The sequence below is a fragment of the Benincasa hispida genome, chromosome 8, assembly GCF_009727055.1.
Source record: "Benincasa hispida cultivar B227 chromosome 8, ASM972705v1, whole genome shotgun sequence".
Classification (NCBI taxonomy): Eukaryota; Viridiplantae; Streptophyta; class Magnoliopsida; order Cucurbitales; family Cucurbitaceae; genus Benincasa; species Benincasa hispida.
In genome coordinates this window covers 55,133,681-55,156,013 of record NC_052356.1, presented here as the reverse complement: position 1 = coordinate 55,156,013, position 22,333 = coordinate 55,133,681, and the positions used below count along the sequence as shown (strand labels likewise).

The 22,333-nt window shown below is 32.0% G+C and overlaps 2 protein-coding genes across 6 annotated transcripts; one reads left to right on the top strand and one right to left on the bottom strand.

The window, feature by feature from the left end:
* Positions 1–1,809: 1,809 nt before the first annotated feature.
* LOC120082912 lies at positions 1,810–8,436 on the top strand. 5 transcript variants are annotated; one of them, XM_039038321.1, is made up of 16 exons: positions 1,810–2,129; positions 3,231–3,334; positions 3,498–3,605; positions 3,756–3,791; positions 4,008–4,118; positions 4,287–4,370; positions 4,444–4,562; positions 4,695–4,796; positions 5,469–5,585; positions 5,678–5,743; positions 6,293–6,359; positions 6,486–6,539; positions 7,276–7,362; positions 7,527–7,562; positions 7,651–7,686; positions 7,901–8,436. In XM_039038321.1, exons 2-16 carry the CDS (start codon positions 3,275–3,277, stop codon positions 8,048–8,050), a joined length of 1,233 nt encoding a protein of 410 aa, XP_038894249.1. In that variant the 5' UTR covers positions 1,810–2,129; positions 3,231–3,274; the 3' UTR covers positions 8,051–8,436. The 5 variants fall into 5 exon arrangements, 4 of the variants coding, with proteins under 4 accessions (XP_038894249.1, XP_038894252.1, XP_038894251.1 ...); XM_039038324.1 differs by lacking the exon at positions 1,810–2,129 and adding an exon at positions 2,233–2,396; XM_039038323.1 differs by lacking the exon at positions 1,810–2,129 and adding an exon at positions 2,233–2,399.
* Positions 8,437–8,721: 285 nt separating this feature from the next.
* On the bottom strand, positions 8,722–12,074 carry LOC120082910 (PAP-specific phosphatase HAL2-like). Its single transcript, XM_039038320.1, has 3 exons — positions 11,462–12,074; positions 9,419–10,106; positions 8,722–9,282 (listed from the first exon to the last, which is right to left on the bottom strand). The coding sequence occupies exons 1-3, from the start codon at positions 11,829–11,831 to the stop codon at positions 8,979–8,981; spliced, it is 1,362 nt and encodes a 453-aa protein (XP_038894248.1). The 5' UTR covers positions 11,832–12,074; the 3' UTR covers positions 8,722–8,978.
* Positions 12,075–22,333: the final 10,259 nt, after the last annotated feature.

The following is a 22,333-nucleotide window of genomic DNA, read 5'->3' as shown; positions in this document are numbered from 1 at the left end:
GGTATATATTTTTTTAATATGAGTGCAAAATGTTTTCATTGTAGACTAAATATAAAATTAAGTTTAATAATGAAAGAATTAAGTTTAACAATTAAAAAAAAAAAATTATAAGCAACAATGAAGGAATTAAGTTTTAACAATAAAAAATGAAAACAAAATTATAAGCGAATCGTATACTGGGTACACGATTCCATGTGGTACACGATTTCATTACCCTAAATCTGTCAATACTTTCCCAAAATACCTATATTTGAAAAAACTTCCCCCAACCCTATTTTTGTCATTATTTATTAAAAAAACATTATTTAAAAAAAAAAATTCCAAAGTTGAAGGATATTCCTTTTCTTGTAATTTAGTTCAAATTTATTTTTGGTTTTGTAATTTTTATATTCAATTTATTTTATCTTGCTTTAAATTGGATCTTATGTATGAACTTATACACGGTTGAATTTGGGCATTCACTATAAAACAATATACATTGTTTTAGTATTGGAAAAAAAAAAAATCCAAAGATAAAATGTTTCATTATATAGAAAGATTATAAGAGAAAATTTTCTCTAACTTTAAATTGGATCTAATTATCCATTTTTAGATTTCTTTTAAACCAAGCTTCATTTTATTACAAATGTTAATATTAAAGTCTTCAAATCACAACATACTAAAATAAACAATGGAAAATTGAAGTAGTGAAATACGTAATCTATTAAGAAACAAGACGAATTAGAAATTTAATTGAAAAGGGAAAGTACATAACGTGAAGTAAAAAAATGGAGATACCAATGACACTAATTAATCTAAAATCAACAATCTGATAAACTAAGAATGAGGTTAAAGAACACATTAAAACAGAAAAGTGTGAATCTAAAGAAAAAGACATAAAATTCAACAAGTTGGCAAAAGGGAAATATTGAAAAAGAACGTAATCTAAAAAGGGAATAAATTAAAAGAAAAATTCACAAGGAATAATACACTGAAAATGAAATTGAGAGTGGAAGGGAATGTGGCTTACATAATCAATATTAAGAGAATGGTAAATTTTACCATTCATATTCCTTTTAATAATATTACCTCCAAACTTTTAAAATTTTTCAAAATTACTTTTTGGAGAAAATATATTCAAATTTTGGATGGAACTTGGAATCTAAAACAGAGTATGATGTTGTTTTGGAACTGTTTAGATCCCAATTGTCATTTTAGGTTGTTGACATTCTAACTAATTTCAACTAAGAGTAGTTTTGAAACATTGTTTATAAAAAATTAAGAATGATATTTTAATTTTTAAAGCATCTAAATATTTTAAAATAAATGAACAAAAATCCATCTTTTGGGTTAAAAATTAGATTTGATCTCTAAACTTCTATGAATGTAATAATTTAATTGTAACGATGTAGTTCTTATACTTCCAAATTTATAATAATTTAGTCCCAAAATTTTAATATATATTAATTTAATAATTACATGCTAAAATTTCGTGACTTAATTAATATATAATAGTTTAATAACTAAATAAGTTAAGAGAGTAAAAATGATTTTGAAGCCATTAATATATATTAATAGAGTAATAATTTTGTGTAGAAAATTAGAGTAGTTTGTTGATGATTTGATTAACGCTGTTGCGTGGGTCTGTGAAAGAGTTAAAGATGGTAGGTAAGTTTGGTTACCAAAATGGGTTTTGAAATGGTAAGATAATCAACCAGAAAAAAGAAAAGGACAAGAAAAAGAAAAAGAAAAAGAAAAAGAAAAAGAAAAAACAGTAAATTGGTCTGGTTTGAAACGAAAGCCACTGTATCAAATGTGATGTCTTTTGGTAATCGAACGACATGCAAAGAAGCTAAATGGGAAAGTGTCTTCTTCCCTTAAAACGTGGCGCATCCTACTCTTTCGTTCTTCTCTTCTCTCCATTTCTTCTTTCACCCATTTTCTCTTCCTCTGTTTTCTCTGTCGTTTTCTTTCTTTTTTGCTCATTAATCACTTTCTTTCCCCCCCTTTTTCATGTTTTCTGTGATTCTACACGTTTTTTAATCTATTGGGGTCTGACTCTTTGCTGGGTTTAGCCAAGGATCCCTGTTCTCTGTGTCTGGCTTTTCAGCTGGACTTCTACAGCTCTCTGTTACTGGGAAATCTTTGAGGTAATTTTTGTAATTTCTCTTGGGTTTTTTCTATGTGGATCCACTCTGGAAAGATCTGGCCCCTTTAGGCATCTTTTGGATTAGGGGTCCCCTTGCATTTGTACGGTCTCTTCTTATTTCATTCTCAATGGAGGACTACTTAAGGATCCAATTCTTAGCCTAAAACATGCTTTAATCTTTACATTTTCTTTTCTTTTTCTCAAGAACAATAGAAATATGGATCTTGTGGAAATCATCAAATGATTTGGTTCAGATTTTTAAGCTCAAGTGGTGCTTCTCTTGTTCCATATTTCTTGATTTTCTTTTTCATATCCTTTCTTCCTGACTCTGAATCGCCTTCTGATTAGCTTCTGTTCACTTTCCTTTAATTCCGGGGTAGTTGGCAATTTTTGGAAAATGGGAGGAGTTCTAATTGCAAGATTCATACAAGTTTGCTATTGTTTCCTTTTTTTTTCCCAACTTAAATCAATTGTGGGTATTATGACAAGATGCAGAATTAAGATGTTTTTGATTTAGTATGGGATTATTGTTGTGACCCCCATTGTTTTTTGCTTGCTCCTTTCTATACTCGAATCATCACTCAACCATGTAACAATATGTCGAATGCATATAATGTGGATAAGGGACGTTCAAGCTTCTCATGCTTTGTTTCGTTTCTTATCTCAGCTGTCCAAAATTGCACAAATTTGATTCTAGTTGCTTTAATCTATAATTTAAATATTATGGAATTGATAATATCTTTATAATATTTGATCATGTGACCTTCCCTTTTTATATTTGATCTTGGATTTATGTTGGTTTTCTTTATTATAACATTTTATTCTTCTTAAGCTTGTTGAACTTCTGTTTCAATGAAAATTTATCCAGAAACATCTTGCCTTATGCTTTATAAATGTTTTGCTTCTTGAACTGTAAAATTCAATAAATTTTTACATTCTTCTCACTGATCCAACTGAGGGAGACAAGGGAGAAGAAGATAAATGGCAGAAGTTCTATTCCTGCTGAACAAATATCATTGAAGAAGAAATTGAGAACCTTCTGTTGGTTGGGATTACTGTTCTTGGACTACTAACGATTTAATTTCATCTTCTTTGTGTGTAGTAATAGCGGCCTCTATGAACTCAAGATAGGAAGTATTGCTGCCTATGAAGCCAATTAAATCATGGGACACGCTGTTCAGAAAAAGGAATCTATTCTCTGATGGGGTATGATCCTTTTTTTTTTTTTTTTTTTTTTTTAATATTAATTTTTTAATTAGGGTTTTAGGTTAACGGGAATTATGATTTTAACTTTTCGAATAAGCTGTACCCCTCCTGCCATGCTATGTTTGATATTCTTGGAGTGCCTAAGCATACAATGGCTGTGCAGGGAAAATACGGCTTCAAAATGAAGCAGCTGCCATTTATGGGTGTTATTTGTTCTGTAATGCTGTTCATTGTATACAGAACTACAAATTACCAATATCATCAGACTAAGGTAAGGTTGTTTCCATTGTATGGGAATTGTAGGTTTATCTGTGACATCTGAAATCAGATATTTCTTTGAATATTTTAGTAATAAATCCCACGGAATTAAGTTTGGTCATTAAGCTGAAGGCTCTATTTACCTATTTTCTTTCCCCTACAGATTGAAACAACCTTGCAACCCTTTGAGACCACAAAGGTAAATTTTTCTGTCATTCCTGATCATATTTGACCAAATTTGATCCCTCCCTGCCTCCTGTTCCTGGGTTGAAAATACAATTCTCATGATTATCTAAAATATCTAAATTTCATTCAGTAGACAAGATACTCTGTTGCTTTCTCTTCTTGCTCGAATAAGGAGCCATTATCAATGAATGCTCACCATTCAAAAAAATTCTTTTAAATGTTCCTTTAGGACTTTGGAGAGGAGTCTCAAAACTTGAATAGTTTGCCGCGTGGCATAGTAGAAGCTAGATCAGATTTGGAGTTGAGACCTCTTTGGGGAACTAGTAGTTCAAGGTTAAAGGTTGGCTTCTATCACTATTTTGTTTCATAAGGCTTATTCTTGGATGTGTGCTTGTAGATATTTCAGTTAATTTTTACTTCGATATTGGTAGGGCTGCAGAAGGCCTTTGTTAGCATTGCTAAAAGATTTGACAATTACTTCTGATGTCATGATTGGTATAAATTTCAGGCTCATGATTACAGCAACCGTTATTTGCTTGCAATTCCAGCTGGCATCAAACAGAAGGAAAATGTTAATTCTATTGTACAGAAAGTATGATCTTGTCATCATTTGACATCAAGGATATTTATTGGGATTATTCTATGTCTAACTCCACACATTTCAGTTTATTCCAGCGAACTTTACTATTATTCTCTTTCATTATGATGGCAATGTGGATGGATGGTGGGATCTTGACTGGTGTAATGATGCTATACATATAGCAGCTCGAAACCAAACGAAGTGGTATGTTTGACTACCTCCAGTTTTCCTTTCTATTTTTTGCCCTCTCTGGCTAAAGAATCTCCAATCGTATTTGGACTTAGAATGGGTGCTGTTTGGTTCAAATGGTTTATCGTCATTTGTCATTCTCCTTAGGTGGTATGCAAAGCGCTTTTTGCAACCGGCAGTTGTGTCCATTTACGATTACATATTTCTTTGGGATGAAGATTTGGGGGTTGAACATTTTAGCCCAAGAAGGTACAGAAATAAGCTCGTTCATCTTTAAATCTTCTTCTTATAAAGAAATCATCAATGTTTTCCCTGTTATTTGAATTCATTCTCTGACTACGTCATGTTGTAGTCTACTGTTAATATATTGCTTAAGTTTTTATGTTAGATTTCAAGTTACTTTTCTCATTCTCATTTTTAGGGCATGTTTAGGAGTTATTCTAAAATGGTTAAAATCACTTTGAAACATGTTTTTAACCATTCAAAACCAATTTTGATGACCTGATTAAAGGCATGTTAGGAACATGACAAAAGTGATTTTAACAATTTTAGAATCACTCCCAAACATGCACTTAGGAATCTCCGGGAATTACCATTTAAATTAATTTAACTGAGCATACAAGAAGCCTGGTCTTTCCTTATTCTACTCAGCACTTTTCTAGCTTTCGCAATGTAGTGCTGTTCCTTTACCTACCAAGTACGCAGACAACTATTTCCAACCACATAACCTTGGTTCTTATTCTCAAGATCAAGGGAAGGAGTACATGATAATTACCACTGAGCCATGCTCATTGTGGCACGTAATCTTGCTTTTTATTTACAAAATTAAAAGAGAAGAAAAAAGAAAAGAAAAACTTGTCTCAGACCCTCACATTAGGAAGAAATATCTCATTCTTCATCTCAAAATTTGATAAATTTCAGATACCTTGAAATTGCAAAGTCTGAAGGACTGGAAATATCTCAGCCTGCCTTGGACCCAAATTCAACTGATATTCACCATAGAATTACCATTCGTGCACGAACAAAGAAGATACACAGGTAAAACAGACATTTTAAAAGAACTCTATGAAACACTCTACTTTATCCACGTAAGTACTAAGTATTCATCTAACATTTAGTAGTTCATGCAGAAGAGTTTATGATCTCAGAGGCAGTGTGAAATGTTCAGATGAAAGTGAGGAGCCACCTTGCACTGGGTAAGTGATTCTGTGGATGAACTTAATTTTCTCCCAAATTCTATTTTTCTTCATCTATTATGATATAACATTCCTTTTTTACTATGTATTTTAACAAATATTCTGGCACGTCGACCAAAAACATCCAAGTTTGTCTCATCCAAAAACACTATAAGGAATATCTATGTTTTGATTTATCAAATATAATGGATGAAGAGAAAAAAATCAACTTTGTGATGTTTATCAAATCCAAACAAAAAGTTTATAAAATATAATGGTAAGCATGAGTCTTGTTAGATGATATGATGTTAAATTTACCTTCACCCATCAGCTTAAGCTTTTGGGTCAATCGGTGATTAGTATCAGAGCAGATGGTCCAGGAGGTCTAGGGTTCAAACCTTTCAATATTTATTTTCTCTCCAATTAATATTGATTTTCATTTATTGGGTCTTTTATATATTTCAAGCCCAGAAGTGAGCTTAACTTTTGGGTCAAACAAGTCTTGTCATTGTTTTTTATCAATCAGTATGGGAAAATTAACTCACTTTTAAAATGTCACCACTTTTCTAGATTTGTAGAAGGTATGGCCCCTGTATTCTCAAGATCGGCCTGGTATTGTACTTGGCATCTTATACAGGTAGTTCTCTTAATCTAATTCAGCATTGAGCATTTGAGCTGCAATTACAGCTTCTATCCGTTTTCCCCACCCCCAATTTCATTTTATTTGATGAGTTCATTTTAACATGTTATTTCCTTCGTCCAGAATGATCTTGTCCATGGATGGGGAATGGATATGAAACTTGGGTATTGTGCACAGGTAAGGCTTTCTTACATTCACTATTCCTTATGTAATATCACAATCCACTAACCTAAATCAGCTCATCGTTACCCACAAGCATCGAAACATCCTATTTAGTTTCTAAATTACTTGTGCTGATGGTAACTTGGATATCAGAAATGAAAATTTATAAGCATTTGAAATCTACAATAGCATCCTATCATTTATTTCATTTTAAACACCTTTCGTTATGTTTTCCACTTTACATAGCCTTTGAAAATGGAAACAATAAAGAACAAAAACAGAAGGGGAGAAGACAAAATATTTAATCAACTTAGCTGTATTGTTAACATCCATCACGTGCCAGCAACTGCAAGTTACCCAACTCCCCATGAACAACCTTGAACGTCGAGATCCCATTATCTAAAACAACTTAATTCCCACTTCCCAGCATCATGGTGAACCTTGCTATGCAGATACTTCATATAAAATAGAAGAAAATTAAAGAACCAAACAATTCCCTTTCCTAAACACGAGGATCTACTGATGATGAAGGCCCTTCTCTACTGGAATACAATGGAAACGTGAGAAGACCAACTGATGCCGAACAGCTGCAGAAGCACTGAAAAGTGAAAACCATTGCTTGATAGCTTTTCTGTTGTTTCACTGAGAAGGCTGACACGGCCTAAAATGAACCAGTGGACCTAAGAAATTACCGTATCCTTGTTATTTTCATATTTCATTTTGAAATGTGCTAAAGTAGCTTGTTCTGCAGGGTGATCGCACCAAGAAGGTGGGAGTAATTGACAGTCAATATATTGTTCACAAGGGAATACAAACTTTGGGTGGAGGTGGAAGAAAGGTAATTTATGTTGCTCACTCTTTTTTGTCGATGATTTGTATAGTCTGTACTTGCATCCACTTTCATATCTCTGCTTTAAAGAAGAGATCATCATATTTTGATGTCGTTCTCTATGAGCTTGTTTTCACTATTCCTGCTATTAAATTTTCCTCTTCATTTTACAGTCTAAGTCGTCTTCAAAAGCTTCAGAGTATGCAAAGGTAACCATTTAAACTTTTCTTTTTACCTGTAATGTTTGTCTATTAAGTCTATTTAAATCTCACGTTCTTTTTTTTTTTAAATACTCAGAAACATAGCCCGATACCTGGTGATGTTCGAACAGAGGTTAGACTTCTGATAATAATTATCATTTTTCAGAACCAAGATTAGCTTCTCATTATCAGTTCGAATATATACGTATATAATCATTTTTTTTGGGACGGCGGGTGGCTGCATCAGTGTGTTGGCCAGATTGATCTTTCTTTGTTCAAACATGATAAGTCTGGTTTGGAGCTTAAAACTTGAATTCAGTGTTGATGATTGGTATGAACTTGAGCAGATAAGGAGGCAATCAACATGGGAACTTCAAATCTTCAAACAACGATGGAACAAAGCGGTAGCAGAGGATGAGAGTTGGGTTGATCCATTCAAACGAAATTCATTAAAAAGTGACCAAAGGCGGAGGAAACGAAGACGCCGCCACCATTAATATTCAAGAAGCAAGCATCCCTAGCTGAGCTTAATCTAGATGGGGGTTGTACTTCCTCTCAACACATATTATCATTGCCATACTGCAATAGTTGTATTAGCCCATCCTAATTTTTTTCATTATTTGAATATTCAATTTTGTTCCCACAGATGGGTTTTCTTTTGTATGTTTCAGTGTAGCTTCCTCCCCCAGAGCTGAAGGAAGAAAGAGAGAGGAAAAGAAAATAAGGAAAAAGAAAGATAAAAATGTAACTATTAGTATAGTTGTACACCCTAATGTACTTGCGAGGGAATATGATCAAATCCTTGGGAACAGTAAAAAGTCCGGCCACCTGGTCTATTTTTCACATAATACATACAATGAAATGGCTTCTTTCTCGTTTGTAACTTGGCCACATATCTTGGCAACTGACCTTTTCTCCTATTTTATGAGATCTGTAAAATATAGAGTTGAGTTAAAATTCCAAGTTCTTAAATAAAAGTTTTCATTTTTCAGAAGAATCTAGGATTTAAATCAAAATCTGTCTTACAAGATCTAGTTATCTTTTTGGTCACAAGTGCTCAAAATTAGACGGTTTTTGGCCCATATATTAGATAACAGGAATGGGAATTGTTCTCAAAGTAATAAACCACACCAAAACTTACTAAATTAGACAAGTAACTCCTTAAATATGGCAAAATTCCCAAATCACCCCCCAAGTTATAAAGGTTAAATTCTGTAATAGATACTTCTGAGTTCTGAAACAGGAAAAGGCTTCCTCCAGACTATAGATATGAGCTTTTTTTTTACAATAAATACAAGCCTGTATTGAAAATAAGATAGTTTCCATGGAAGTCCCATATACCAAAATTACATTTAGAAAGCAAAAGCAGCTTCCTCTTCCCCCCTATTACAATACAATCTTTCTTATTTTCATGAAGCCATGATATCATAGACAAGAGGAGTTCCAGCTAGCGTCAACAGCTCTGATTATCTTGTCATGAAGGTTAGCTCCAGCGCAAGCGATGACTCCTCGGTCGAGGCCTTCCAAATACATACCTTTCGAGAAGTTGAGTGGACAGCCTCTTGCATCCGTGACTACACCACCAGCTTCTTGTATGATAACCACACCGGCTGCATGATCCCATATCTTCTCCTTGTAACCAGCCCTAGCAAACTTCATGAAGATTTCAGCATCACCGCGAGCTATGGCTGCATATTTCACCATGCTGTACACTCTCAATGGTTGGTTCCTACAGGCAAAACATGGTTTATGTTATGTTCTGTGGATCAGACCTAAAAGATCTTCCCGGTCTATACCGCCAAGATGGTTCTTAGAAACATGTAAATATACAAAAACCTTAATGCAGATTACAAAAACATATGTACCTAAGTCCAACAGTATGAGCAAGTCCTGCCGTGAATGAATGGCTTGAATTTGCTTTCTCAACTGGTTCGCAGAATGTTGCCAATGCTGGATCGTCGATGGAGGATACGCGAATTGGTATAGCAGAGTTCGGCCATACTAATTCCCTGTTTACATGAATCAGTGGTTGCATCCAAGCTTCACCGCTACCTTTTTGGGCATAAATCACACAACCTTTGTCCCAAGACTCTGATGTTGTAGTTGATAATTTGGATATGATTGAATGGTAGCGAGGATGGTAGCATAGCCATTCTTTTCTCATTGGATAATTTGGACATCCCAGAACCCCCAGCACCACTTCTCCATCTTCTATCAATGCTAGAGCTACAGCATATTGATCCCCACGTATAAACCCCAACGTGCCGTCCACAGGGTCAAGAGTCCAAAATCTTCTAGTTGGACCACCAGATGAGTTGCATCGGCTGATTGCTTCAAGAACCTCGGACGTACAGAGGGTGCTTTCTGGACCTTCCAATCCAAAACGATATGCTTCACAAAGACACTCGTTTACAGTTTCCACTACAGCTTTCAAGAGTCGGTCTGCACCAGGCTCGGAAAGAGTCTGAACATCCTCCTCGGCAACAATTGACACATTTTTACTCCCAAAAGATTTGGATAGAATCCAGCTGATAATTGCCTGAACGCTCCAATCTGTTCACATTTGTGATTGAGAAAATTTTCCAATAGTAGAATGCTACATGTCTACCAACAAATTAGTAATAACCAATGAAAAACTTCACAAATTTTCAACTCTTTAGGTGAATAGCTCTCTCATCCAACTTATGGCAACAAAAAGTATTATAATAGCGAAGCACGACACTGACAACTTGTACAGTTTTTCATTTCTTTTATCTCTTGGAGCTTTTACAACCTACAGATGCAATTATAAATAAATCTTTAAGAACAGTTCAGTTTGCATCAAACGGTCTAAAGGAAGAAGCCCTGATGAATATAATTCCGTGAAGGGAGATAAAGAACTAACATGTGTGTAACAAGTGTCAAATATATGTAGATCCTTGCCAATTCTCCAAAAAATTTTTAGAGATCAATTTTCTAAAATTTTGACAACGACATCAATAGGAAATTGTGGAGAAGCGTCAGAATCATGTCTAAACAGTGTCTCAAACTTCAAGTTTTCAATCAAAAAGATTTTCTACAGTTATTTTTTATTTGGTTTCTTTCACCAAATACAGGAACCTTGGTCCCCTGCCTAACAAATCAGAATAAAAGATGAAAACCCGTCAAGGAAAATACAAACATAATTAGGATAAGCAAGAAAATTGTATAAACAGGGGGGGAGAGAGGGGCTCTTTCATGACTTCAGCCACAGAAGTATGTGCTTGGGGCCAAAAAATGGGAGGATCAACAACTAAAGATGAAGCATAAAATTTTCATAGGGAGGGGGGAAATTCTATACTAATTTTGGGTGGGGGGAGCAAATTACCAAGTGTAGAGATCTTAACCTTGTTATATAATTTTCTTAGTCTACAATGCCCCCCCATGTAAACAAGAGTTAAAAGAACTTTTCTATTTGCATATTCAAATCTTGGAAGTTGATTTAATGTGTTATAATTGCCCTTTTTCTAAGCACAAACGCTAGACGATAATTTTACCCTGCGGAAAAATCAATAGGCAAACTAGGTAACTTTTCTTCTACTACAGCTACTTTAGTTAAGCAAACACGATATTATGGGAAGCACAGGTTCGTTCGCTCTTCATTATTAAATATGGCTAATTGTTCCTGCATTATCTTCTTAACTAAAATGTGACTGCCAAAGTCATCAACACTTTTTTGATTGTAGAAACTACGATTGAAATCCATTTAAATTTTAACGTCAAAGAGTAATATGAATGCCACAATAATTCCCATCCCAGATAATGGACAAAGAAGAATGACATAATTCCAAACAACCCCTCAGATTACCAAAGCAAAGCAATACGCAATCGAAAACCCATCTCTTAAATGGACAAGAAAAGGCCAAAAAAGGAAAAACAAACAAAATTACCAGCAATAGTAACAGGAGAATTGTCATCCTTGGCTTGAATTTGGGCATTGCTCGCAAGCAAGTTACTCTGAACTCTCTGACAAAGAAAGCAAGCCATCTGAACAGCTCCAACGGCGATTTTGAGTTCTTGGGAAAGTGATTTCGGCCCAGAAATCAAATGACCCAGATGTTTCTGGTCTTCCATTATTGAGGAAGATGAAGGAACAGACGAATAGATTCGATTAGGGGAAGAATTATGGATGTGGGTAGAAGGGAAGAAGAAGAAGAAAGGTTTAAACCCAGCATAGTTGGGTAAGGAATTGGTGTTCGTTGTAGTAAAAGCGAAGCGATGTGGAAGTTTAGTGGCCAAATTTGCAGTATATAAGGGCATGATATCAGTGGATTGTAAAGAGTTTGATGACGTTGAAGTTGGAAGAGGAAGGGAATTGGAAGAGAGGGAAAAAAAACGCAAAGGAAAAGGACGGATTGAAGGTGACTGTAAATGTAAAGATGAGTATTAATGCCAATGGGTTTGTGTATTTATAGTTTCACATTTCACTTCTTCAAGTGATTAAATATAGTGTGAGGCAAGCCATCGACACTAAAAAGGAAAAAATGGAAACAGAGACCCTGCAATCAACATGCAGCTATGAAATCATGCTTACCCTAATAATATATATATGTGTGTATTTTATTGAATTGAAGATAACATTTTTAGAATTCAATTATGAGTCGAAGTTGGTTTGATAGCGTTCAGAATCGTCCAAAGCAAGACCAAAGTCCACGGACATATCCTAACTTGAGGAGTCCGCATGTCTAAAAAACAACCATCTAGCTCTCAAGTCTTGGTCAACCAATCAAGCTCGTAGAGTTAATATTAACGGAGAAATGATCGAGTCGAGCTTGATATTGGCACTTGCAATTTTGAGGGTAACGGCTACACCGACGTCACCGAGATTGCACATATATCAAGCAAGGGTTAGAGAATTAGTCTTATAAACAATCTCACACCTTTGGTTTCAAAGGACAAACAATTCTCTTGTACTCAATTGAACTAAATACTCCATGTACTAACCTTTAATTTATTATTTTTTTAGTTCAATGATATGTGGAGATGTAGGTTGATATTTATAGGCATAATCACTAGCACAAAAATCTTGTTGTCTCAATTTTTATTTTATTTTTACCTTAGTTCGCTCCTTTTCTAAAAAGAAGATTAAGTAGGTGACACAAGTTTCGAACTTCTTGGTTGAAAGTATGTACCTTTAGCAGGTTGAATTATATGTTTTGAGATATTAGCGATCATATATAGATATAATAAATAATAATGGTAATCTTTTTAGGTCATCAATAATAAGCCTGAGTAATTATACCCAATTTTTCTAACTATATTTAAATAACCTTAGCTGGTCAATATCTCTAGTTCAACTCAATGAGGATTAAATAAAATAACATGGAATTTTCAAAAATAGAAAATTAAGACAAATTATTTACACAAAATAATAAAATTTTAATTTTTTTTAATAAAAGCTCATAAAAATCTAACCGTATTTAACCGTGTTTTTTACTATTTTTATAAATAGTTTGACTTTTTTTTTGTCTGTGAAAATTTTCCTAAAATTAAATGTTACTAAAAAGTGGAATAAATGTTACAGTAGCCCAAATAAAACAAAGTAATATTTGTCAGTTATTGTAAATTTTTTTTTATAAAAATAATGTTATCAACCTATGAAGCACAAATATGGATATAGATACGATAGAATACGACAATATACCAATTTTAAAAAAACAAAGGTCTTGTATTTTTTGCACTAATGGAATTCAATCAATAGTCTTAAGTTTCTTAAGACCTATTTAGCTTACAAAATTCCGAGTAATTTTTTTTTAAAAAAAAATGTAGGAACAATCGTTTAATCTAGATCTGTTTGACTTTGGCCTTATACAAGATAGTCTAGCACCTCTGAAACTAGTTCAACCTCTTGTAGGATTTTTTTTTAATTTTTTTTTATGATGCATCTACTATATATAATTAGGGGTTGATAGGATTTAATCCATGATGGTAGATATCAATTTGAAAATCTTCCTGCATCGGATTAACAAATAATAAAGTTACATATGTAACATATTATGTATTTCTTTTCACCTTTTGTTTTCCTTCGTATTTTGTGATGGGTAGAACTTTCTCTTATTAAAATAAGCTATAATGAGCCTATGAAGACTTTAAAACTATTTTCTATTAAAATTGGTAGGTGAATTAGCATAAGGGAAATTTTCACATATAGAAAAAATTATCGAAATAACAAAAAAAAAAAAAAGATAGATATTGATAAACTTCTATTAGCCTCTATCAAAGAAAATTAAAATTTGTTATTTTGTGTAAATAGTTTCCCCTTATTTTTCCATTCTTGAAAATCCCCCATAGTGAAAATTGAACAAATTTAAAAAGTTGCACTGGTTATTTAAGTTTAGGATCTAATTAAAAGTTTAAAATTTTAATTGATGTGAAGAAAATTGATTTTTTTCCCAATGAAAAAACAATACCAGTTTGAATTTACCACCCCATTGATAATCGAATTGTGCTCGGTTTGACATCATGCAACCTCGAGTATTGTAAACAACTCTAACATTATTAGAGTTACACATAACCATATGTGACTGATAGAGAGAAGGTACTATAAATAGCTCTATTCGACGACCTCAAAGGGTAAGTAATCTCTAGACGATTATGTAGAGTGTACTTTTGTATACTTAACAGAACTATACATTCTCTATATTAACTTAGATATTAGAATGTGATAGGTTCGATATACATTGGTGTAGGGATATTTTATGCAGGTCAGTTTGTAAAGTGAGACTAGAGTGGGAGAAGTGAGTTGGAGGTTAAGTCCACAAGGAACTCACAACAACGCCGAATATTTACAAGATCCACACACCAACAAATACTTTAAGCAATATTTAAATTTTGACAAGTCTTGTAAAATTGAGGAGCACAACAGACACAACGAATATGGAGAAAATATAAAATAATAATATATAAATATAATAATAAATAAATAAAATAACTAAACTTATAAAATAACTAAAATTATGAAAATTTAGTAGAAATTTGAAGTGGATTTCTCACCAATGTGTGTAATTTTAAGATCCATCAGATGCCGCTATTTATAAACAAAGTGGCAAGAGGATGTGGTCCTACATGGATACTAAGCATGAATATCTATAAGACACATGGACAACATGAAGATTGACACATGACTTTTAGGACACTAAGCAATTGACATTTATTTATTTTTATAATATTTATAATACTCTCCCATACATGTCCATTTATATATGAAATATGTCTCATTAATACCTTACTAGAAAAAACCCAATGGAAAAAACTCTACTAAAGGAAAAAGAGTACATATTTCATATAATATATACTCTTAAAGGAATACAATATATTTACTCTGCCTCATGAAAACATCACTTAAGATCCCCGAGTCACTTCATTCCAATGTTGTGCACCAATTTTTCAAAAATCACAGTTGGTAATGCCTTTGTAAATAAGTCTGTTAGGTTATCCTTCGAACAAATTTGTTGTACAATGATGTTGTCATTTTCTTCAAGAGTGTAGAAAAACTTCGGTGAATATCTCCTTTAATATATCCTCCTTTGATTTGGACTATGCAAGCCGTGTTATGTTCGTATAATATTGTTGGAAGATTTTTATTAGAAGACAAGCCACATGTTTCACGAATGTGCTAAGTCATTGATCTTAGCCATACACATTCTCGACTAGCCTCGTGAATTGCAATAATTTTAGCATGATTTGAGGAAGTGGATATTATGGTCTGTTTCACCGATCGCTATGATATAACAATTCCTCCACATGTGAATAGATAACCTATTTGAGATCCAACTTTGTGTAGATAAGATAAATATCCAAAATCTGCATAACCAACTAGGTCAATATTTGATTTATTTGAATAAAAAAAACCTATATCGATTGTTCCTCGGTGATAGTAGAGTATATGATTAATTTCGTTCCAGTGTATTTTTGTAAGAGAAAAACTATATCTATCTAAGAAATTTACTGAAAATTTAATATCTGATCTTATATTATTAGCAAGATACATAAGTGCACCAATTGTACTAAGATATGGTACTTTAGGACCAAGAAGTTCTTCATTATCGTCTCAAGGTCGAAATATATCTTTTTTTTATATCTAATGCATGGACTTCCATTGGAATATTTAATGGATATGTTTTGTCCGTATAAAATCTTTTCAAAATTTTTCCTGTATAAGTTGACTGATGAATAAATATTCCACATGCTTAATGCTCAATTTGTAAACCAAGGGAAAATTTTGTTTTTCAGAGATCTTTCTTCTCAAATTCTTTCTTAAGATATTCTATTGCCTTTGAAAGCTCGTCAGGAGTTTCAATTATGTTCAAGTCATCAACATATACAGTTATAATAACAAATCCCAATTACAATTTATTTATAAAACACACGGATATATTGGATTATTTTGATATCATTCTTTCAATAAATATCCACTCAGCCAATTGTGCCACATCCGTCTTGATTGTTTCAATCCATATAGTGATCTCTGTAACTTTATTGATATAATTCCTGGGAATTTGATGTATTAAGTACTTTAAATCATTCTGAGATTTTCATATAAATATCATTATTAAGAGATCAATATAAATATGTTGTGACTACATCCATAAGATGCATATCCAAACCTTCATACACAGTTCCAGACCTTCATACACAATTAGACTAATTAAATATCTTAGTGTAATTGTATCCATCATTGGAAAATATGTCTCCTCACAATCAATACCAGGTCTTTGTGAAAAACCTTATGCAACTAGTCTTGCTTTGTATCTTGTGACCTCATTATTTTCATTTTTTTTTTCTCACAAATACCCATTTGTATCCCACAGACTTGACATCTTCTGATGTTCGAACTACTGGTACAAAAACCTGTCTTTTTGAAAGTGAGTTTCATTCTGCCTCGATTACTTCTTTTCACTGAAGCCAATCTTTACTATGTCAACATTCTTCAACATTTGGTTCAGGATCCTCATTTTTAGATATAATATCAAGAGCAATATTATACGCAAAAAATGTCGTCAATAACTATATTAGTTTGATTCCATCTTTTTCCTATCATGACATGGTTTATTAAAATCTCATTATTATCTTTAGGTATTTCACCTTCCTCACTAGTCATGTTCATGATTTCTTCATGGATATTTACATCCTCAATCAAGTCATTTTTTACTATTAATTATTTTTCATTTATGATGATTTTTATCTTTGGAACCTACTGTTCTACCATACTTTTGGCGTGTTCTAGACTCCTTAGTGACAACTTGTGTTGGAATATCAATTTTTTATGGAACATTTGCAGCTGGTATACGTGACTTAGTTACTTTCTTTGGATCTATAAATGCATCTGATAATTGATTTTCTATATTTTGCAAATGAATTATTTTCTAAACTTCAAGTTCACATTGATCTGTATGGGGATTTAAATGAGACAATAACGATGCATTTAATATAATTTCTTTTTCCAATTTCTTAATTCCTCCCCCTAATACTGAAAAATTTGTCTCAATAAAATGACAATCAGCAAATCGTGTAGTAAATACATCACCTGTCAGGGGTTCAAGATATTTGAAATTGATGGGGAATCATATCCAACATATATTCTTAATCTCATTTGAGGACCCATCTTAGTACGTTGTAGTAAAGCAATTGGAACATATACTGCACATCCAAAAATTCTTAGATGGGAAATATTTGGCTCATGACCATAAGCTAATTGTAATGGTGAATACTTATGATAAGCTACTGGCCTAATGCATACAAGTGAAATTGCATGCAAAATAGCATGTCCCCATATAGATGAAGGAAGTTTAGCTCTCATAAGTAATGGTCTTGCAATTAATTGCAAATATTTTATTAATGGTTTTGTTAAACCATTTTGTATATGAACATCAACACTTATCCTAATTGACATACAATAATTATCAAAAGCTTGGGATGTAAATTTACTAGCATTATAAAGATGAATGGTCTTAATTGTATAATCAGGAAATTGTGTTTTAACTTAATTATTTGAGCAACTAATCTTAGCTTGCAAATGTAAGATTTCAACTTGATAACAAGTACACGTGTGACTATCTACTGGATGCATTTATTAATACCATAAAATATCTAAATGGTCCACTTGATGGGGTTAATAGGTCCACATATATCACTATGAATTCGTTCTAAAATGTAGGTGATTCAGTTCTCACTTTAGCTAGTGATGGTCTCATTATTAATTTGTCTTAAGAGTAAGCATCACATGATAATTCATTAGATCGAAGAATCTTCTGGCTTTTTAATGGGTGTCCACTTGAATTCTCATTGATTCTTCTCATCATTATAGACACTAGATGACTCAATCTATTATGCTAAATAGAAAATATATATGGATTCATAAACTTCAGGTTCATTGTTGCATATGTTTCGATTACTCGTATATGAGTATGATACAATCCAGAAGATAAAGCAGACAACTTTTCCAATATACGTTTTTCATTTGAGACAATAGAGATAATATATAGATATTCCACATTATTCTTACTATTAGTCTCAATATGATAACCATTTACAACCTATATCTTTAAATCTTAGAAGATTTCTTTTTGATTAACTAGAGAACAATGCACTGTCAATTTTAAATTTTGTTCCTATAGGCAAAATAATATTTGCTTTTAAAAAATCTTTGATCAAGTTTGCAGAACCTGATATTGTATTTACTTTTACTTTCAGCATTTCAATTTGAAAAATTATTTTTTATTTGTAAGTATTATATGTGTAGTTGCACTGTCTGTTAGACATAGATCTTTTTTGCTTATTTTTTAATCTCTCAACATATGAAAATGATCCATGTTTCTTCATTAAAAGAAAATAATTACAATAAGAAAAATAACACTTAAAATATACAAAATTTACTAAAAAAAAATAGATAAGAGAAAAAAACAACATTAAGTCCAGATACTTTCAAAGTCAAAAGAAACACTTGAAATTTCATCAATTGTGTCAATCTTCTCTTCGGGAGATTGAAGAAGTCCGCCACATCCAAATTTGTCATATGGGATGGGTCAAATATGTCATTATTATGGTATGCAAAATTTACTTCCATATTTTTCTCTTTTTCCATCAGGGAGGCTTGATAAAGGTCAACTAAATGTTTTAACGTACGACAGGTACATGACTAATGCCCGTCATTCTGCATCGGAAGCATTGATTTTCAACATTCTATGAACTTTTATCTTGTGGAGCTTTTCCTTTGTGATCATCATTTTATGTGGTTCTTTTGAAATTTGAATGATTAGAATGACCACCATGAAAATAATAATTATTTCTTCATCTGCCATGGTCACGGTCACGACCTCGACCATGATTATTAACATTCACAACATTCACTTCATGGAATGGTGTTGCTCTAGTTGGTCGAGATTCGTGGTTCTTCATCAATAACTCGTTATTTTGTTCGACCACTAGAAGACATGAAATTAGTTTAGAATGTTGTTTAAAATATTTCTCTCGATGTTACTACTGCAAGAGCATATTCGAGACATGAAATGTAGAAAATTTCTTCTCTAACATATCAACATCAATAATTTTCTCTTTACATAATAACAATTTGGAACTAATTTTAAATAATGCGGAATTATAATAACTTACTGATTTAAAATCTTGTAGCTTAAATGCATCCACTCATAATGAGCTTTAGGAAGAAAATATAAAATAATAATATATAAATATAATATAATATAATAATAAATAAAATAACTAAAATTATGAAAATTTAATAAAATGAAAATTTAGTGGAAATTTGAAGTGAATTTCTCATCAATGTGTGTAATTTCAAAATCCACCAAATGTCACTATTTATAGGTAAAATGGAAGTAGGACGTGGTCTTACATGAACACCAAACATGAATAACTACAAAGCACATGGACAACATGAAGATTGATACATAGTTTTTAGGATATTAAGTAATAGATATCTATTTATTTTTATAATATTTATAATAACAAGCCATATATAAATTTTATAACTTACAAATGTGTCAAATATAAAAGCTATCGGAAATTTGCTCCATTTACTAAACTATATAAAAATCTATTTTTGAGCTATAAAGTTCTATTTTAAATGGTACTCAATCATGTGTAAGGAAGATCGACACGTCTAAACAAGAGAACATTTCTAGAAAAATGTAAAAAGAAAATATCAAGAGAATAAATACGAGAAGTGCTTGATGAAAAAAAGGGCAGGGGAAGCGCATATATAATAAAAGGGTATAAAAATATGAATAATTACATTGTTTCTAATGAAAATAAAATAATAACAAAAGTACTAATAAATAAATAAATTGATAACAAAAGTTGTGTTTTCCTTTTTTGGAAAGAAATATTGTTTTTAAATTAAAATTCGAAAAAAGAATAAAGAAGTAAGAAAAAAAAATTGTTATCAACAAATCTAAATCTAAACTATATTATAGGAAAGGATTATTTTCTTTAAAAAAAATTCTACACTAATATATCATTCTAAATTTCTATTTATTACATTTCCATGCCATTTCTTTTAGAAAAACATGTTATATATATATATATATATTCAAAAAGAAAATCTACCGGTTGTCATTTAATTTAATTTATCATCATCGTTATTATTAATGTTAAATTAATGTGAGAAGCAATAACACCCTACTATATACTTATATTACTTTAATTTAATTAGATATCAAAATTAAAAGTTTTGAAATTTAAAAAGTTTCATTCGACCATTTTTCACCAACTCTTAAAACTTCATTATTTTTTCATTCTATTTCTCTCAACCCATTATTCTAAAATTTACTTCAAATTTTAGGGCATCTCAAAGATAATGGTATATTCATTTACAAATGATGATACATGTGTTGTGTCTATATCATGAATTTCAAGCTTATGCATTTATTATTATTTTTTTAGCATGATAGTACTATAGCTAATATTATTTTTTTCTTTTATAATTGATGTATTATTTTTCTTTTTAATATTTTTTGGACAAAATAAAAAATTTATCATCTATTATAAACTTACCTTCGAGAAACTAATTTTGTAATCTAATGTCTCACAAAATTTTTAATATTCAATTAAAACAATAAATTAAAAATTAATGATCAACGATAATTTTTATGAAATGTGGAGAATAAAATAGTACAAGTTATATCCTTCCTAGGGGAAAATTAAAATAATATAGTAGTTTTGAAAACAATTTATAAAAATATTGTACTTTTGAAACTATTTAGAAAAATGTTTTTTTTAAAAAAATAATTTCCAATACATCGAGTGTTGAAAATTTGACTCACCTAGGTCGAATTTTTAACATTCGACCTTTATTTATTTATTTTTTAATTTTCCATTTTATAAAAATAATTTCTAAAAATATTTTATTATTTTATTATTTTATTTAAACTCTAAAAAGAACAAATTAAAAAAAAATTTATCTCATAAAAATAAAAAAAGTGTAAATTAAAATATCTCATTTATATAAAAATAATTACAAAAATCAATGTATCCCACAAGGTGGACTTCGTCGATTTCGAGCTGGTTGTCGTTGTCGACTTCGAATTTGAGGTTTCTCTGGTTCTTCTTGATGTTGCTTTGGTACCTCTATAGACGCTTCATGATATAAATATTCATCATGCTCTCCACGACCCCGACCATGTCCATGCACGTATGAAGACGAAGGACCTGCCTCTGAGTCATAATGTCCTGAACCAGATGCTGGCATCATTATCATCAGACTAAGATAATCAGTTTGACTCTGCGTCGCATACATGGGGGAACTCTTCCACATTATGGGAACCTCATCAACTCATCCTCTTCCCGTACAGGTCCTCTAACGTTTAGGAGCTGGTGGAGGAACAATAGGTATATCGTGCATATAATGTATACTCCTCCATATAGCTTTGGTTGTACTACTACATATAAGCAAGAACTGGTTCAGATTATTCGACACATCACGGAGTCTACTGTTGTTCGATCTTTGTAAATTATAAAACAATTAGATTATATTAAAAATAATAGATAATATTCTTCATTTACCAGATATGACCACAACTGCTCCCGGATGAGTGACGTAGCGCCTTGTGATATTATTATACAATGAATGTAGTCTTGAGTGACATCCTGTCAAAACTTGTTTAATAGAAACCCCACTCACAATAAACTTTGCACGATAGTGGCCATTGCACTACCAATGTTGCAATTTTTTTCGGACCAATTTACATCCTTAAGTCGATTTACATGCAGTAGGGGTTCGTATTACAAAGCGATTGACGAGACATCTGCTGGAACAACTGAATTTTCTCATCCCCTATCCAGGAAGATGCACTCAACCAATGTGAAAACATATGAGAGGGACTCATCGTTCGGCCATATGTTTTGACCATTCGATACAGAATTGGGTAAAGTATGCATAATAATTTTATACGGCTCCCAAATAACATGAAACGAAAATATTATATTGGAGAACATTAAAGAAAAATACAATAAAAATGTGTATAAAATAATCAATTAGGTTCAGTGTAATGTACCTGATCAGGTTGAAGCAGATCAAACATGTATCTGTACTGGCTGACTACATGTGTGGCTGTCCTAGTCACACAAAATTTGTCTCTCCACCTAAATTTTTAAATTGATAATTTATAATCTAAATTAACTAGATCAATGATATAAAACTTAAATTGAATTACAATAACATACCGAGAACCATAGACTCGTCTAGCTAACTGAGCGTCATTAACATGTTGTAGTTGTGGAGCCATTGTTGGAAATTTCTCCCAAGC

Excerpts from the sequence above, each read along its gene's own strand:
- LOC120082912 (XM_039038321.1), top strand. The coding sequence starts at position 3,275 with ATGAAGCCAATTAAATCATGGGACACGCTGTTCAGAAAAAGGAATCTA. Across the intron at positions 3,335-3,497 it reads GGAATCTATTCTCTGATGGG|GGAAAATACGGCTTCAAAAT; the intron begins GTATGATCCTTT and ends ATGGCTGTGCAG. Across the intron at positions 7,363-7,526 it reads TGGGTGGAGGTGGAAGAAAG|TCTAAGTCGTCTTCAAAAGC; the intron begins GTAATTTATGTT and ends TTCATTTTACAG.
- LOC120082910 (XM_039038320.1), bottom strand. The coding sequence starts at position 11,831 with ATGCCCTTATATACTGCAAATTTGGCCACTAAACTTCCACATCGCTTC. Across the intron at positions 10,107-11,461 it reads TTCTCCTGTTACTATTGCTG|ATTGGAGCGTTCAGGCAATT; the intron begins GTAATTTTGTTT and ends AAATGTGAACAG. Across the intron at positions 9,283-9,418 it reads GCTCATACTGTTGGACTTAG|GAACCAACCATTGAGAGTGT; the intron begins GTACATATGTTT and ends TTTTGCCTGTAG.